General features: G+C 37.4%; 1 protein-coding gene across 9 annotated transcripts in view; it reads left to right on the forward strand.

Annotated features, from left to right (window-relative positions):
• The window catches only part of CADPS2 (calcium dependent secretion activator 2), a 483,666-nt gene that overhangs the window by 179,703 nt on the left and 285,256 nt on the right, over positions 1-18,707 (forward strand). For all 9 annotated transcript variants that reach the window (XM_027102072.1, XM_027102066.1, XM_027102065.1 and 6 more), the window contains exon 6: positions 2,256-2,377. In XM_027102072.1, the coding sequence (XP_026957873.1) occupies positions 2,256-2,377 (122 nt within the window). The remainder of the gene's footprint in view (positions 1-2,255; positions 2,378-18,707) is intronic.

The raw sequence follows: 18,707 nt of genomic DNA on the forward strand, positions 1-18,707 counted from the left end.
CGTGTTATCTGGTTTCATATTTTGTACATGCCTCCCTTCTTTATGCTTCTAGGATAACTTTGTTTTATCCTGATCACGTCAGTTATCCAGAGATCTGGGAAGAAAAGGCAGAACACAGATCAGCTTTATTTTCTGTAGTTTCATTATCAGGTTTTACTGGCAATTGGTTGAAACAGTTGCCTAAGATAACTTAGGTTAGTTGATGGTCCATGGAATTCTTAGCTGCGTTTATCATTAATGATTGAGACTAGCTGCACGTTTCAAATTCCTTTTGGAAGTCAGATCTGTAGAACTGTGTTTTATTTACTTATATGTGTGGATTCATAACAGAAGTTACGTCTTTTGAAAGTGGCAATTCTGCAGGATAGAACATTCCCGGAACAGACGGGAGCATTGTTTTGAGGGACAGAAAACTGTTTCACAACTCGTATGTTTTAGGAGGTCCTGTTTATAGTAGCTTTGTAGTAGAGGTGACAGAAATAGTGTTAAGCAGATGCTTCCTTTCTCCTCTCTTGCACTTTGGCTATTAAACATGCTACAGAAAGAGATGCAGGACAAACAGTCATATTCCCATACAGGAACCAGTGCCATCAGGATTTCTAGATTTATCTTGTGTACTCAATTCTGCTTCATGTTTAGTACTTCATCTAAACTTCCTTGAGTACTAGAGCGACTGTGAAAACTGTTAGTATTATCTATTAATTCTCATAGTCTGTTTTCAGTTGTCTTCATTTTAATTCATATGTTGGTATGCGTTTCAGTGTGACAAAATGACAAAAGCCTTGATTGGGGGAGGCAAATGGTTCTGAATTTGACCCGCATTTTTTTGGTGATCAGTTTCCCATATGTTTTTATGAAAAAATGCAACAAAAATAATAGACATTTGTATTTACAAAAAAAAGCTATTGTACCAGAACTGAAAGGAAGAAAACTTCTTTTAAGACGGTTTGTTCCTTTGAGGCTTTTTGCCTGAACTTTCATATCAGAACTCTATGAAGAGTGTAATGATTTTCATAATGTATTAAAAGATCAATAAATGACACACATCTTTTTTTTGTTTTGTTTTGTTTTGTTTTTGCGGTATGCGGGCCTCTCACTGTTGTGGCCTCTCCCGTTGCGGAGCACAAGCCCCGGACGTACAGGCTCAGCGGCCATGGCTCATGGGCCCAGCCGCTCCGCAGCATGTGGGATCTTCCCAGACCGGGGCATGAACCCACGTCCCCTGCATCGGCAGGCAGACTCTCAACCACTGCGCCACCAGGGAAGCCCTGACACACATCTTTTTAGTGGCTTTTTGGTAGCTACATGGCATGAATGATGCTATTAATCTTGTTTATACATATACAATAGGAGATCAATACATGTGCATGTATAAAAAGGTCATTGAATATATTTTATTAATTTTGAGAATTTAGGAAACTTCATGATGCAAGTTTTGATTTTAAAAAACTATTATAAATGATATTTAGTAATAGTTATATTTTATGTGTACATCCAGTAAGAATGTTAGGTTACAGTATTTTAAGATCGGCAGTCTTTTATACAGACATAAAAAGCACACTTGAAAACTATGTTTCCGTTTCCCCCAGGAGTTACAAATATATAAGGTAATATCAGTCTTTCCACCCTTTTCCAGTAGACTACATCAAATTGGTATATACCTTTAATGGATGGGGAAAATTGTTTTCCTTGTCAAGTTAATAGTAAGATATTCATTGCCAAGTTATATTTTCCATATTTTCATAAGGTAAACAGTGGCTATGAAGAAAATTCTTTTATAAATGCTAGTAGTCATATAAAATAAGTGAACATAGAAATTTTCTGACGTCATGTATTGATATCAATGAATTGGTGAGATGGTGACAGTGTCTGCCAGTCGCCTTATGTGGAATTCAACCTGAATCCTTTTAACACATGCACTGAATTTTCATTAATAATTCTGCTTTGCCTCATGCAGACCTGCCATAATTTCTTTTCAGGCTCTGAGTTTATATCTCACTTACTTCATTGTGGCTCATATTTAGAGACTTGAATCTCTCATAAGTGGCAGGAGATGCGTCTTCAGATACCAGACTTTCTCAAAATGTTACTTGCCTTCCATGAATAGAGGTAGATTTTAAAGAAGATAAAATACCATGATATTGCCAGATAATGTTATCAGTTGGTCTTCCTAATCGTATGTAGTTCATACTGCCGTCTCTATTGCTAAGTGTTGTCAGCTTGACGAATCAGTGAACCGTTTTTCTTATCCTTAGATTGTCATAATGGAAGTGGAAGGTTTGAAGTCAGTCGCTCCCAATCGAATTGTTTACTGTACAATGGAAGTGGAAGGAGGAGAAAAACTGCAGACAGACCAGGCCGAAGCCTCAAGGCCACAGTAAGCCAGCTGAAAAAAATGTGGTTTTCTTCCCTCTTTTTTTTTTTTTTTTTTTTTTTTTGCGGTACGCGGGCCTCTCACTGTTGTGACCTCTCCTGTTGCGGAGCACAGGCTCCGGATGCGCAGGCTCAGCGGCCATGGCTCACGAGCCCAGCCGCTCCGCGGCATGTGGGATCTTCCTGGACCGGGGCACGAACCCGTGTCCCCTGCATCGGCAGGCAGACTCTCAACCACTGCGCCACCAGGGAAGCCTTTCTTCCCTCTTGAAGAAATGTGCTTTATCTCTTTGAAGAATCGTATGGTTTTACACTCTGAAGCTGTTATTTGGCTAGCTTTGTCTCAACTGTGTTAGAATCAGTGTGTGCCTTTCTGGATAATGAGGCTATAATTAGAGCTATGCAGAATCCCTGTGTAGCACAAACAGAAAATCCAACATGCAAATGTGAAGCTAATTATTAGGTAATTAAATGTTTGTAAGTCACTTGTAAGGAATGCATGTGTTGTTATCATGTGTTATTTAAAAGGCAGTGCTTGATCCTATTTCAGTTACTAGAAATGTAATCTATAGCTTTTCCATTTCTGTGTATTATAGCTCTGTGGTGGTGCTGAGGTAGATATCAGACAACGTCTTGGGATACTTTAGCGAGTAGGCTTGAGTTAGAGAACCGGTTAATGACTACCGTGCAGTAACTGGAGATGCTAAAGCTGTTCTTTGCTGGCAGTTTTATGTTTCAGATTCTGGGAGTGAGTTTAAGTTTGGAAGATGTTCTTTTTAACTGATTCAAACGTGGGAAACATCACAGTCTCTGGTAGAAATAACCACGTGGGCCAGGGGAATTTAAAGGAAAATTGCCTGGCCTTCATTTGCACACTGCCTTTCGATAACACTTTTTCTTCCATTTAAACTTTATTTAGAATTTCGTACAGGCCTTAGGATTTTTGCCTTATAACGGTGTCAATATGTGGATTCTTCATTCAGGAAACCTCAACCTCTGAGGTTCTGGCTGAGCACTGGCTCGATGGAGATGAACGAGAAACTTTGATTTTCTTTGGGGCAAAGTCTAAGGAGGTATACAGAGAATTAAGTGTAACAGGACAGATGTGCACAGAGTATTATGGGATTGAGAAGAAACAAACTGAAACTTCTCACCCTGCCTTCCAAAGCCCTACAGGTCTCCCCTGACCAGCCTCTCATTACCTCTGGGACCTCACCTTGTCTCTCTGTTCCCCCGGTCAGTTACTATTCCGCCTCCCTGGACCTCTTGAAGTTCCTCTCAGCCTTCTCTCATCATTGCACTTGCTTTTCCCTCTGCCTGCAGTTGCTCTGCCTCTTACCTTTTTTATAGCTGGATCCTTAGTACTGAGAAACTTAAACATCACTTGCTGAGAACAGCCCCTTCCTTTAGACAACGCAATGCTAAGGGGATATTTTCTGGCTCATCACTTGATAATTTTTAGATTAATCGGTTCTTCATCTGTGTATCTTGTACTGTTTCCCTTCCTCTGTCCTTTTGGACAGAGCTTTTGTCCTATTGGTCTTATGTCTTAGCACCTCGTAGGTACTCAGTCAGAATTTACTAATTCACGGTGAAATGAAAATAATGAGGATAAACAGCTCTTTAAGAAGTTAAAACCTCTCAAGAGGAGGCTGTGTGAGACAGAGAAACTGGGACCATTTCTAGCAAGGCATATGGAGTCAAGGGAGGGGTTTGGTGTCTGTTTTAAAAATTAGCTGGTTTAGTATATTCACAGTGTTATGCAACCATCGTCAATTTTAGAACATAGTCATCACCTCAGAGAGAAACTCCTTACCTTTTAAGTATCAGCCTCAAATCACCTCAGCCTTAAGCAACTACTAATTGACTTTCTGTGTCTGTGGATTTGCCTTTTTGGGACATTTCATCTAAAAGGAATCATATATAACAATAATATGTGCTCTTTTGTGACTGGCTTCTTTCACTTAGCATATTTTCAAGGTTTGTCCATCTTGTGGCATGTGTCAGGACTTCATGCCTTTTTGTGGCTGAATGATATTCCATTGTATGTATGTACCAAGTTTTGTTTATTCATCTAGGCTAATGAGACTTGGGTGGTTTCTACCTTTTGGCTACTGTGAATGATGCTGCAGTTAGGGCTGGTATACAAATACCCATCTGAGTACCTGTTTTCAGTTGTTTTGGGTATACAGCTAGGAGTGAAATTGCTGAATGATATGGTCATTCTATGTTCAGCTTTTTGATAATCTATCAAAATGCTTTTTCACAATGCACCATTTTATCTTCCCACCAGCAATGTATAAGAGTTAAATTTCTTCATATTCTCATCAGTGCTTGTCGTTTGACTTTTAAACCTATGTAGCCATCCTAGTAAGAGTAAAGTGGTATCTTGTGGTTTTGATTTGCTCTCCTCTAATGCCTAATGACGTTGATCATCTTTTCATATGCTGTAGTAGCCATTCATATAGCTTCTTTAGAGAAAGAAATGTCTATTCAAGTTTTTTGCCTATTTTTTGAGTTGTTTGCCTTTTGGTTGTTAAGTTGAAAGAACTATTTATATATTCTGGATACTAGACCCTTATCATATATATGATTTGCACATGTTTTCTTCCATTCTGTATATTATCTTTTCACTTTATTGGTACTGTCTTTTGAAGCACGAAGTTTTACAACTTTTAAGTCCAGTTTACCTAGTTTTTGTTTGTTGCTGTGCTTTTGGTGTCATGTCTAAGAATCCAGGGCCAAATCCAAGGTCACAAAGATTTACCCCTGTGTTTTCTCCTAACACTGTCATAATTTCAGCCCTTACTTTTGGGTGATTGACCCATTTTAATTTTTGTACATGGTATGATGTAGGGTGAAACTTCCTTCTTTTGTGTATGACAGTCCAGTTGTCCCAACACCATTTATTGAAGAAACTACTCCTTGTCCATTAAATGTTCCTGGTACTCTTTGGAAACTCATTTGACGATAGATACGTGGGTTTATTTATGGACTGTCAGTTTCATTTCATTGATATATCTATATGTCTATCCTTATGCTAGTACCACATTATCTTGATTACCATTGCTTTGTATTGAGTTTTAAGATCAGGTGTGTGAGTCTTCCAAATATGTTCTTTTTCAAGATTATTTTGGCTATTCTGGTTTTCCATATGAATTTTAGGTTCACTTTGTCAATTTCTGCAAAAATTTTGTAAATATCACCAGCTTGGATTCTGATAGGAATTGTATTGAATCTGGGGTCAGTTTGGAGAGTGTTGCCAACTTAACAATATTAAGTCTTCCTACCCAGGAATGTGGGATATCTTTCCGTGTATCTAAATCTTTAATTTCTTTCAACAATGTTTTGTAGTTTTCAAAGTATGTTTTTTACTTCTTTGGTTAAGTTTATTTCTAGTATTTTTATTCTTTTTGATGCTATTATTAATGGAATTGTTCTTTTAAATTCACTTTTGGATTGTTCATTGCCAATGTATAGAAATACAGTTGATTTTTTGTATATTAATTCCATACCCTTGCTGAACTTGTTTATTCTAATAGTACTTTTTTACTGGATTTCTTAGACTTCTTACTATATGTCATTTGCAAATAGTGATTGTTTTATTTCTTACTGTCCAATCTGAATGCTTTTTATTTCATTTTTTGCCTAATTGCCCTGACTAGCACCTCCAGTACAATGTGAAATAGAAGTGGCAAGAAAAGACATCCTTGTATTCCTGATTTTAGAGGAAAAGCATAGTCTTTCATCATTAAACGTGATGTTACCTGTGCCTTTTACATAGATGCCCCTTTATCAGTTTCTCAAGGGAGTGCAAATGCCCTTAGAATCTCAATGTCGTGATGTTTTTACAGAATCTTTTCTTAAAGTTTTACTGAGGTATAGTTTATATAGCATAAAATTCTTTTACTGAAATTTAGATGATTTTTAGTGAATTTATACACTTGTGCCACTATCATCACAATTCAGTTTCAAAACACATTATTTCACAAAGTTGCCTCATTCCCGTTTGCAATCTTACTCACTTCCGAGAAAACACTCGTATGCCTTCTAGCTCTGTCATTTTTTTTCTGAACACTTCATGTAAATGATATGCAAAATGTAGTCTTTTGTATCTGGCTTCTTTTCACTTAGCATAATCTCTACAAAGTCTTTTATTTAATTGATACTTAAATATTTGGTCAATCAAATGAGTTAATTTTTACATAAGTAGTTATTTTAACAATAATTTTTTCCACAAATAGTAAAAGTTTTCACAGAATACGTCTCATTTTATTTCTGATAAACTCAATGTATTCATAAAGAGATGCTACAATAGGGAACATATACATGCATAATTTAAATGAATTAAAACACTTGTGAGTTAGAGAGAAAATATTACAGTTAAGCCTCCAATATGCTTTTGATTACTCTTTTCACAAGGAAATTTGGCTAAAATATCTTACCTGTTTCTTCAGGCAGACTGAGTTAACTTTTAAAAAGAATTAAAAGATTTTTGTTTTTCATTGCATCCCAGGGGCAGATTTCCTTAAAAATGTATCTCCTGAATGCTGACCAACTGCAGCTTTTCAGCAGTGGGGTTGCTTTTATCTTGAACTCATCTTGCACAACAGGAAAGAGATTCGTCTCCTCCATCATCATAGTGAATTATGCCTTGGACACGTTTTCTAAATCTTATTGCTTCAACACTTTGTGCTTTGTTGGAGATCAATTCATTCTTCTGTCTGATACTAATTAAAGTGCCTTATTTAGTCCATATTTCCAATAAATGTAATCACGATTTCTAGCCATTGCCTATTTCATTCTTGTAATTCAGATTTCCTGCCAGCAGTTACGTGGAAAACAGCATGTGAGGTTGGTACATGACTTAGAATATGGAACCTGGGATCTAATAAAAGTGGTGTTTAGAGACAAGTTTGATTTGTGAAGAGTGGTAGTGAGGTCATCTATTAAAGTTTTGTTTTTAATTTTGATTTTTTAATATAGGGAAAGGAATGTAGACAAATGGTATTTTCAGTGGAGAAAATTCTGTTACTTCTGAATTTTTTTTTTTTTAACATCTTTATTGGAGTATAATTGCTTTACAATGGTATGTTAGTTTCAGCTTCACAACAAAATGAATCAGTTATATATATACATATATTCCCATATCTCTTCCCGCTTGCGTCTCCCTCCCTCCCACCCTCCCTATCCCACCCCTCCAGGCGGTCACAAAGCACCTAGCTGATCTCCCTGTGCTATGCGGCTGCTTTTTAAGTCATCGTTTCATAGTCTCTCAGTCAACCAGGGAAAGTTTTGTTCTCTATGAATGAGGTACAGAAGCATTGTTGCTCCACTTTTATAGCTTCCTACCATTTCCAGACGTTTCATTATTTCAGTTTTAGCCCATACCCTTAACGATACCAGCTGAAAGGAAGTGGAGGGGTAGTCAGACGACAGCTGAAGCTGAAAGGGGGGTAGGGAGTGACTTGTCATGGTCATGTAGTGGTCGCCAATCTCCTGATACGTAGTGATCTTAAAGCACTTTCCCTGCAGATGATGAGCATCCTTTGAGTGCCTAAAAGCATAAAAGCTAATAATACCCTGTGGAGGGCCAAGATAGACCTTGGTTCTGGGGAAGTAGAAGGAAGGAAATGCGTTGTTAAAAACAAATCAGGAACTTGGGGGAGCAGGGAATGGGGAGTTGCTATTTGAGGAGCTTAAAGTTTCAGTCATGCAAGATGACTAAATTCTAGAGAGCTGCTGTGCAACATCACACCTATAGTTAACGATGCCGCATCATACTCTTAAGAATTCTTTAAGACGGTAGATCGCATGTTAAATGTTCTTGCCACACACAAGAAAAGATCCTGGGGAAGCAACACTGTGTTTTGCTATACTCTCTATCTCGTTCATCCATAATGCTGTTTTATTAAAGACCTTTGAAGGTTAATTGGTCTCTGTCCCCACCCCCCCTTCAAAGTAATAAAACAGAAAGGCAGGGAGCAGTAAGAAAAACTGATGAGTTGCATCATTAGAGAAATATATTTATGGTTTTTAGGATAGAACGTTCTTCTACCTCATGAAAATGATGGGAAACACAGGCTTCACTACCCGTTTCTGGAAACTTTAAATTCTGAACCATAATTGTAATAATCTGTGAAACTACTGAAAGAATATTGCCGCTGTAAATGGAAAGCTTATCAGAATGACAAGCTACTAGGACAAGTGTTTAAGAGAGATTAAATACAGATTTCAAATAAACCAATAGAAAGGTAACCGTGCTTTTTAAAAACATAGTAGTTTTCGTTTTAATTTACTAATGCCAGCATTAGTTTTGAAGTGTAATTCATCAGCCAGCTACTCTTGCTGATGAGAGAGAGAATATACTACATTTTTAAATGTTCTATCAAAAAGTATGCCTGTTTTTAATGAATCAAAAGGAAAACACTCAAACAGCACACAAGTTTCATCTTTTATCATTTCCATCTTTAAAAATATGAGGTTCCTTCCTCTTACATAAATTCACCAGAAATAACATTTCTCTAAAACTCATACTGCTGGTGCTGAAGAAAATGAGGCCTAAAGAGACGAACACTGGCCATATACAGAAACTACATTCATGGAGAGTTTATTTGCAAGTAAAGGAAGCTAATGTGTGGATCCTCATAATTCGTGGCATCTGAATTAGAGGGGAAAATGTGATCGATGAAGATTCCAGATGCTTGCTGAAGAGCACTGATGGAAAACAGCAGTGAGAGAGCTTGGGAGAAAGTGTATATAACTGTGATTATCAACATCTCGAGGATGGATTTGCAGCTTGTAAATAACTGCCCCTTATAATCCGTGACTTTTTTCCAGAGCAGTGTTTTGCAGTTGCTTTCATCATTATTTTATTTGACCTGGATAGCCAGTTTATTGCACGGGATAAATTTGGCAAAGTGTAAGTAGCAAAAAACTTAACTTCTCTTCTGGTACTGCTCTCAGACGTGCTCCAGGATCACCCTCCCCTGCCCTTGGGAGAGATCTTGGCAGAAGCCATAGCTTTGCTGCCCATTTTCAGGTATTAAATAACATGTTTGGGTATTAAAATTTCAGACCACTTTAAGTCAAAACCTACCCATTTCAAAAGGGTAGGGTTTTCCTTTCCTTCCTCCCAGCTTTCCCAGAAACCTGCCCGGGGGAAAGGGTACTGCTCTCTGTTCCTCACATGCTTCTTGTTTTGCCTGCTCGTATGCTCTTTCTACCAATTTTGGGTAGGGTGGAGGTGGGGATGAGGGGAAGAGGTGAAGGGGCAAAATGTCTTTTAATGTAGGTACTCTTTGTAATCCTCTCTTGGGTAGCAAATGCCTTCTGTCATGGGGAATGTACACATTTAACTTTTCTCTGGTGCACTTCCTGGGAGACACACCTCGTGCTGCCCGGAACTGCTGACATCACACCCTTCCGTCCTAGAATGATGCATCCTCTAGCTGCCTTCCTTCTGCTTCCCCTGAGCTACTGCTTTAATAACATCACCCACATATCCTCTTCCTGCTTGAATTTAACTTTCTTAGCAGATGGCTCAAGTAAATTGGAAGCTCCTTAAAGACAAAGGCTCTATAATATACCTCCTGGTTCCTGTCTAGCACCAGCCCCAAGTAATATGGCTCATGGAAGTTTTTTTCTCTACTATTTAGAGTATTAAAAAATACAGTCTCTCAGTAGGTGTCAGGCTATGACACTTGAGCCAGTACCTACCCTGATTAACACGATGTTTAGTCCTCATTCTCACACCCCAAGCTCCCATTTTTCTAGAAATTCCTTGGAAAACATATTCACTTTAAAGGGCCATTTCTTCTGCTTCTGTGTGGTAACTTGAGGCTGGGATTCAGGATCTCTTCCAGATCCTTGCTGTGCTGACTACCCTGAGATGGGGGACCACCTGCGTAAACAAGATGACTTGCCAAGGGATAGACAGGCACAAGTTCAGTTTTAATAGAATTGATATATGATTCCTCTAGTTCATAAGTCCTCTCCCCTAAAGCCCTTCTATCTAGGAAAGAACCTGCTAAATGCCAGTTCTCTCTCAAGCCACTTTCCGTCTCCCTTCCTTGACTTTACACAAAAAGGTACACCTCTAACCCAACTTGAGTCTTAACCACGGTGTGTTTGTTCTGGAGTGGAAAAAAACCTCCACATCACCTTTCAAAAGGAGAAATTTAGATGTTCCTGTTAGTTTTGGGAAAGCAATTTACCTGTGATGTAATAAATCCTCCTGGAAATTAGATGGCGTCTATTTCTCTGCTTTCAGCAAAGTTGCTGAAGGATTTATTCAAGTTTTCAGCTGCTGAATGATGGAGAAATAGTTTTTGCTTATCAATCACTGTATTATTTTGGGACAATCAAATAGGACGGAAGCAAACAAATTGATAGACATTGCTATAACAGTGTCCCATCTACTTATTTTCTTAGAGCTTACAACAGAAAGAATGAAATTCTGGGTTAAAATTGACGCTGAACTGTCTCAGTGTATCAGTAGAATTAAGCTGTGGTCACCCGTGGGTATGTGTAGGCTTAAGCCTTTTTTAACTGAAAGTTTGTACCCTTTGATCAATATCTTTCCTTTTCCTCCACCCCCAAGGCTCTGGTAACCACCATTCTACTCTGTTATTATGAGTTTGACTTTTTTTGTTTTAGATTCCACATATAAGTGAGAGCATGCAATATTTGTCTTTCTGTGTCCGGCTTATTTCACTTAAAGTAATGTCTTCCAAGTACTTCCATGCTGTTGCAAATGACAGGACTTCCTTCTTTTGTAAGGCTGTGTGATATTATATTGTATGCATATACATTTCCTTTCTACGATGGATATTTAATTTGTTTCCCTATGCTGACTACTGCGAATAATACTGCAGTGAACATAGGAGTACAGATATCTCTTCCAGATGAGGATTTTATGTCCCTGAGTATATACCCAGAACGGGGATTGCTGGATGGTTTGGTAGATCTACTTTTAATTTTTGGACAAACCTCAGTACTGTTCTCCATGGCAACTGCACCATTTTGTATTCCTACCAACAGTGTTAACCAGGCTTCCAATTTTTCCAAATCCTTACCAGCACTTGTTATCTTTTATTATGTAGAAAATAGCCATCCTTAACGTGTGTGATGTGACATCTCATTGTGGTTTTGATTTACATTTCCCTGATAATTACGGATGTTGACCATCTTTTCATATATCTGTTGGCCATTTGTATATCTTCTTTGGAGAAATGTCCATTTATGTCCTTTGCCTATTTTCTCATTGGGTTTTTTGTTTGTCTGTTTGCTTGCTTGCTGTTGAGTTGTATGAGTACCTTATATATTTTGGATATAAACTCATTATCAGAGATACAGCTTGCTAGTATTTCCTCCCATTGCATAGGTTGCCTTTGCACTCTGTTGATTGTTTCCTTTGCTGTGCAGACACTTTCTAGTTTGATGTAGTCCTGCTTGGATATTTTTGCTTTTGTAGCTTGTGCTTTTAGTGTCATATCCAAGAAATCATTGCCTAGACAAATGTCAAGGAGATTTTCCACTGTGTTTTCTTTTAGGAGTTTTATGGTTTTATGCCTTATGTTTAAATCTTTAATCCATTTTAGTTGATTTTTATGTGTGGTGTAAGGTACACCATCTGCATACGGATATCCAGTTTTCCCAGCACCATTTATTGATGAGATCATGTCATGTGCCAACAGACAATTTTACTTTCTCCTTTGGGTTTGGATGCTTTTTATTTTTCTTGCCTAGTTGTTTTGGCCGGGACTTCCATTATTATGTTGGATAAAAGTGGTAAGTTTGGCACCCTTGTCTAGTTCCTGAACTTAAAGGAAATCTTTCAGTTTTTTGCTACCGAGTATGATACCTGTGGGCTTGTCATATACGACTATTATAATGTTGAGGTATATTCCAGAAGGAAATATATGTATTCCCTCCCTCTCTCTTTCTTACTCTCCACCCCCCATGTTGAGCCTTACAATGATTAAAAAAATATATAAAAAACATGGTCAAGCATTAAAATATAGTAGGCTAAAATCCTAAATTTATGAGGGGTAAGTAGAATCAAAGTATAAAAAAATAGTGTCAAATTTCTGTTAAAGAGGAGTTGTACAGGTGTGTTTTTTTTTAATGGACGATGGTGGAATCATTTTGCTCTGATAAATTCCCTTGGATCCACTTAAGAATGATATCACTGTTTCAAGTTAAATGTCAATGTTTGCAACACACCAGAAATTATACCCTTTGCAACTCTTTAAATTTATATTTAAAAATTCTAGATGTCAATTTAAAAAATGTGTGAAGAGGGTACATAATTTTTCAAAATTATTTTAGGAAGTTCATGAGAAAAAGGTTGAAGGCCGCTTTTCTAGGACATGTCGTGTTCTGGAGCCAGACCAAGTCCTGTGGTCAAAAGACTTTACTGTTGCTGTGTTTCAGATGCAGACTGCTTAGCCCAGACAGAAGAAATGCCTTTATTCTTAGCTGCTCCTGTCCTAGAGTACAGAGCAGCAGCCAAAGAGATCTCTTTGGGGCTCACTTCCACCAGTGCACATCTTCACCCAGACCAGGTCCAGCACCTGGTGGGCAGCAGTGAAGGACCTATGTTCTCTTGAGACACGTGCACAGTAATCACTACTTAGAGCATCGCTGTGAAGAGAGAGTGGGAGTAGTACGTGTAAAGGATTTTCCAGGATCCTCAGAACAGTCAAGGAATGAGAAGAATGCTAATAAGTAGGAAAGACATTTTATGAAACCTGTATAGCATTTGGTGTGAGTTCGTAAAATAAGTTCATATTTTCAGAATTTCAGCAGAATTTATAATATTTAAAAATAGAAAGAAATACATTAGAAATGAAATAAGTTGGAAAGGGAGTAAGATATTTTAAAATTCAGATTTCAGGATTTTAAAATGTTAATTTCAGGGTGATGATAGTGGATATGTAACATGGCTCGAAGCCAAAGAAGGAGACAAATCAGAGGGTAAATCTCAGCTTCACCCCAGGTTAGCCGTGTTGTCATGTGTGTGTTTCCTCATGGGTAAAATGGGGACAGTAGTGCCTATATCAAGGATTGTATTGTGAGTTAATTGACGTAATGTATGCAGGAACACTCGACCATGCTCTTCTGCTTTTACCTCTCCCCATATACTCACCAGTTTTTGTTTTAGCCTTTGCTTTGTGTCCTGTGCTTGTTTTCAGTTTTTTAAATCTTGTGTTCATTTTCTACTTTCTTTAAACCTTTTCTCGTAGCACCCTGCTTTAAAGTTGAGAATTTTCAGGAGGGGGCTCATAGTTGAAGAAAGATTCAATGCTGCTGACAACATGAAAGAACATTTTATGAAGCGAAATTTGCTTTTGTCTCCTGAGTCCTGTCTGAGATTTTTGGCTTGGGTGTTTTCATTGGCATGCAATATTTATTTGGTGAGAACCCCATGACCAATTCTTTTAAGATTTGAGAGTTAGTTTCAATCAAAAAGAAGTCGTTTTCAACATGAATAATGCTCCAGTGTCAGTTTGAAGGAACAACATGCTTCGGTTGTCATCTATTTACTATCAGTATTGGTTTTGTTTCTCAGTTGATGTCATTGAAGATTTATATCTGCTCTGGTAAAATGCAGCTGTCAGAGGATCACTAGCTCTGAGCAGCAGAGTGTTCTGCCATTGTTGACGGTGACTTTGCAGCCGCGTCTCCCATGTTGGCACCGTGTTAATACATTATGTGCAGGGCACTCAAGCGTGACCTGTACCAGAGCTGTGGAATAGAAATGCAGCTGGGGACTCCCATTACAACTGACGTGTGCATCAGTAAAAGAAAGGATAATCCTAAATTCAGTGCAACTTATATAACTGGGATTGTTTCAGATACAGGGAAATCTAGAACAGTTGGGAAAAATATCCTGCAACCCTTTGCAGGCCCTCCCTGGAATGAAGGGAATACAGAAGGTTGTTTCTGCAAATCAGAGTGTTCAGATGGCCTTGGTGACCGGGAGATGCACGCAGAGTCAGGGTCAAAAATGCGGTATGGTCATGCCTCTGTACGTGAGAGCAGGGTGCTTCCCCTTGCCTTTCTCTGCCCAAGAAATGTGAATGATGTTCTAAGACCAGTTCAGCTTGGTGCAGGTTTTGCACCCAGGTTGATCTCAGCACACTCTCCTTTTATTAGCACTTTTTACTTAAACATAGTATAATATAATACATAAACATAGTATAAATATATAAACATAATACCACATATAATAATGTATTTTATTTTTTACGTTCATACTAATGCTGGTTTTATATTCCTTCATAGGAAAACTCATTTTGGGGTAATATCCGTAATATGTATGTATACATTATTATATGGAGATTTTTTTAAGTTAGGTAACTGTATGAAATATAATTGCAGTAGTTGTAATGAGATCAAGACTGACATTCTTTGCAAGTAAAAATTATTTTTTATTGTAAGAATACACACACACACAAAAATGAGATCTCTTCCCTTAATAAATTTTTGAGGGCCCAATACAGTACTGTTGACTATTGGCAAAATGTCATACAGCTGATCTGTAGAATTTATACTGAACTGAAAATGTCTGTTGAACAGCAACTCCTTTTTCCCTTCCCTCCAGTCCCTGGCAACTACCACTCTACTCCCCGTTTCTATGTATTTGACCATGTTAGATACCTCATATAAGTGGAATCATGCACTATTTGTCCTTCTGTGACTTAGCTAATTTTACTTATAATGCCTTCAAGGTTCATCCATATTGCCACATATGGCAGAATTTCATTCTTTTTTAAGGTGGAATAATATTCCATTGTACATATATAAAACGTCTTTGTTCATTCATCCATTGATATACATTTAGGCTGTTCCATATCTTAACTATTGTGAATAATGCTGCAGTGAACATGGGAGTATATCTCTTTGAAATCCTGATTTCGGTTCTTTCACACACACACACACACACACACACACACACACAGAAGTGGGATTGTGTTGGGTCATATAGTAATTCTGTTTTTAATTTTTTGAGGAACCTCCATACTGTTTTCCATAGCAACTGCACCATTTTTTATTCCCACCAGCAGTGTTCCAAGGGCTCCAATTTCTCCACATCCTCGCCAGCACTTGTTATCTTTTGGTTTGTTTTAGATAATAGCCATCCTAACAGGTGTGAGGTGATGTCTCATTGTGGTTTTGATTTGTATTTCCCTGATGATTACTGATGTTGAGCAAATTTTCATATACCCGTTGGCCATTTGTATACATTCCTTCCAGAAATGGCTGTTTGTGTCCTTTGTCCATTTTATAATCAAGTTACTTGGTTTCTTTCCTACTGAGTTGTATGAGTTCCTTATATGTTTTGGGTATTAACGCATTATCAGATATACTGTCTGCAAATATTTTCTCCCATTCCATAGGTTGCCTTTTTCACTCTGTTGATTATTTCCTTTGCTTTATAGGAGCTTTTTCAGTTTGATGTAGTCCTAGTTGGCTCTTTCTACTTGTTGCTTATACTTTTAGTCTCATATCCAATAAATCATTACCTAGACTAATGTCATGAAACTTCTTCCTATGTTTTCTTCTAGGAGCTGTTTAAATTCAGACCTTACATTTAAGTCCTTAATCCATTTTGACTTGATTTTTGTGTGTAGTGTAAAGTAAGGGTCCAGTTTTATTCTTTTGCATGTGAATATCCAGTTTCCCCAGCACTATTTGTTGAAGAGACTACATTTTCTGCATTACGTATTCTTTTTTTTTTTTTTTTTGGTGGTACACAGGCCTCTCACTGTTGTGGCCGCTCCCGTTGCGGAGCGCAGGCTCAGCGGCCATGGCTCACGGGCCCAGCCGCTCCGCGGCACGTGGGATCCTCCCGGACCGGGGCACAAACCCATGTCCCCCGCATCGGCAGGCAGACTCCCAACCACTGCACCACAAGGGAAGCCGAAAGTTACACTTTTTTTTTCTTTTTTTTTTGGCATGAACCCGTGTCCCCTGCATTGGCAGGCAGTCTCTCAACCACTGCGCCACCAGCGAAGCCCCTGCATTACGTATTCTTGACACCCTTGTGGAAAATAAGTTGATCATACAATATATGTATGGGTTTATTTTTGTTCTTGCCATTCTGTTCCAATGGTCTATGTTTCTGTTTTTATGCCAGTACCATACTGTTTTAATTACTGTAGCTTTGTTATGTGTTTTGAAATCAAGACGTGATGCCTCCAGCTTTTTTCTTCTTTCTCAAGATTGCTTTGGCTATTCAAGGTCTTTTGTGGTTCCATTTGAATTTTAGGATTTTTTTCTATTTCTGTTCAGAAAAATGCCACTGGAATTTTTTTTTTTTTTTTTAACATCTTTATTGGGGTATAATTGCTTTACAATGGTGTGTTAGTTTCTGCTTTATAACAAAGTGAATCAGTCATACATAAACATATGTTCCCATATGTCTTCCCTGTTGCGTCTCCCTCCCTCCTGCCACTGGAATTTTGATAGGGATTGCATTGAATTTGTAGATTGCTTTGGATAGTATGAACATTTTAACAATATTGATTCCTCCAACCTGTTAACATGGGATATCTTCCCATTTATTTGTGTTGTCTTTAAATTCTTTCATCAGTTTTATATCATTATCATTCTGTAAGTCATTCACATCCTTGGTTAAGTTTATTCCTAAATATTTTGTTATTCTTGACACTGTTGTGAATGGGATTGTTTTCTTAATTTCTTCATGGATAGTTGTTAGTGTACAGAAATGCAGTTAGTTTTTGTGTATGTTGATTATGTATGCTGCAGATTTATTGAATTTATTAGTTATAAGTTTTTTGTGTACTCTTTAGTGTTTTCTACATATAGAATAATGTCATCTGGATCATTTTACTTCTTCCTTTCCCATTTGTATCCTTTAAAAAAATTTTTTTTCCTAATTGCTCTGGCTAGAATTTTCATTACTATGTTGTATAAAAGCGGTAAGAGTGGACAGCCTTGCCTTGTTTCTGATCTTAAGGAAAAGTTTTCTATTTTTCACTATTGAGTATGGTATTAGCTGTCTGCTTGTCATATATGGTCTTTATTATATTGAGTAAATTCCTTTTGTACTTAGTTGATCTTTTATCATAAAAGTATGTTGAATTTTGTCAAACGTTTTTTCTTCCTCTGTTGCAATGATCATGTGATTTTTATCCTTTGTTCTATTAATATGCTGTGTCACATTGATTTGTATATGTCAAACCATTATTGCATCCTAGGAATAAATCACACTTGGTCATGGTGCATGATCCTTCTAACATCCTGTTGAATTTGTTTTGCTGGTATGTTGTGAGGACTTTTGTATCTGTGTACCTCAGGGATATTTACCTGTAGTTTCTTTTCTTGTAGTGTCTTTGTCTGGCTTTGGTATCTGGATAATTCTAGGCTTTTAAAATGAGCTTCAAAGTGTTCTCTTTAATTTTTTGGAAGAGTTTGAGAAGTGATTAGCATTAGCTTTTCTTTAAAATTGTGGTATAATTCACCAGTGAATCCATCTGATTCTGGGCTTTTCTTTGTTGGGAGGTTTTTGATTACTAATTCAATCTCCTTGCCAGTTATAAGTCTGATCAGATTTTCTTTTTCTTTATGTATTGGTCTTGGTAGGTTGTATGTTTCTAGGAATTTATCCATTTCTTCTGGTTATCCAACTTGTTGGTGTATAATTGTTCATGGTAGTCTCATATGATTCTTGTGGCATCAGTTGTAATGTACCCTCTTTCATTTCTAATTTTGAGTCTCTCTTTATCCTACATAGTCTAACTAAAGATTCATCAACTTAACAAATCTCTGCTTAAACCACCTATGCAACATTTTTTTCCCCTGCTAAGGCACTTTTATTCATTCAATTTTACTTATGAGATATTTTGTCACTAGTTTATTTAGTAAGATTAATTACAAGCTGATTATTTTTAAATTAATGTATTTTCAAAAATCATAATTTCTAAGCCTTTCTGTTTAGAAGGAAGTAGACACTTAAATAAATCTAAAGTAGTGACAATTATCAGATAACTTTTGCTGAATGAGACCCCTTGTTCACGGTATGTTTTCTTCTTTCTGAAATTTGAAGAGAACTCTTTATGCATGGGAACCCTATGATCTAGAAGACGTGAGAGTGTTTTTCCTTAAGCTTTCTTTTGTTTTAAAGAAAGAATAAGTCTTACGTAAATTTCAGGGCATTTTTGTTTGTTTGTTTTGCACTTTCCATCTTCCCAATTAAAACTATCAGCTCTGGAAATATGGCATCAAAGTTATTGACATCGCATCATTTAAAGAGAGTTTTGAAAGATGGGAAAAGAAGCCTATTCTTGAATTTCTCTTGTTCT

Source organism: Aethalodelphis obliquidens, unplaced genomic scaffold (assembly GCF_003676395.1).
Source record: "Aethalodelphis obliquidens isolate GAN/ISIS:26980383/991018 unplaced genomic scaffold, ASM367639v1 scaffold5, whole genome shotgun sequence".
NCBI classification, from domain to species: Eukaryota; Metazoa; Chordata; class Mammalia; order Artiodactyla; family Delphinidae; genus Aethalodelphis; species Aethalodelphis obliquidens.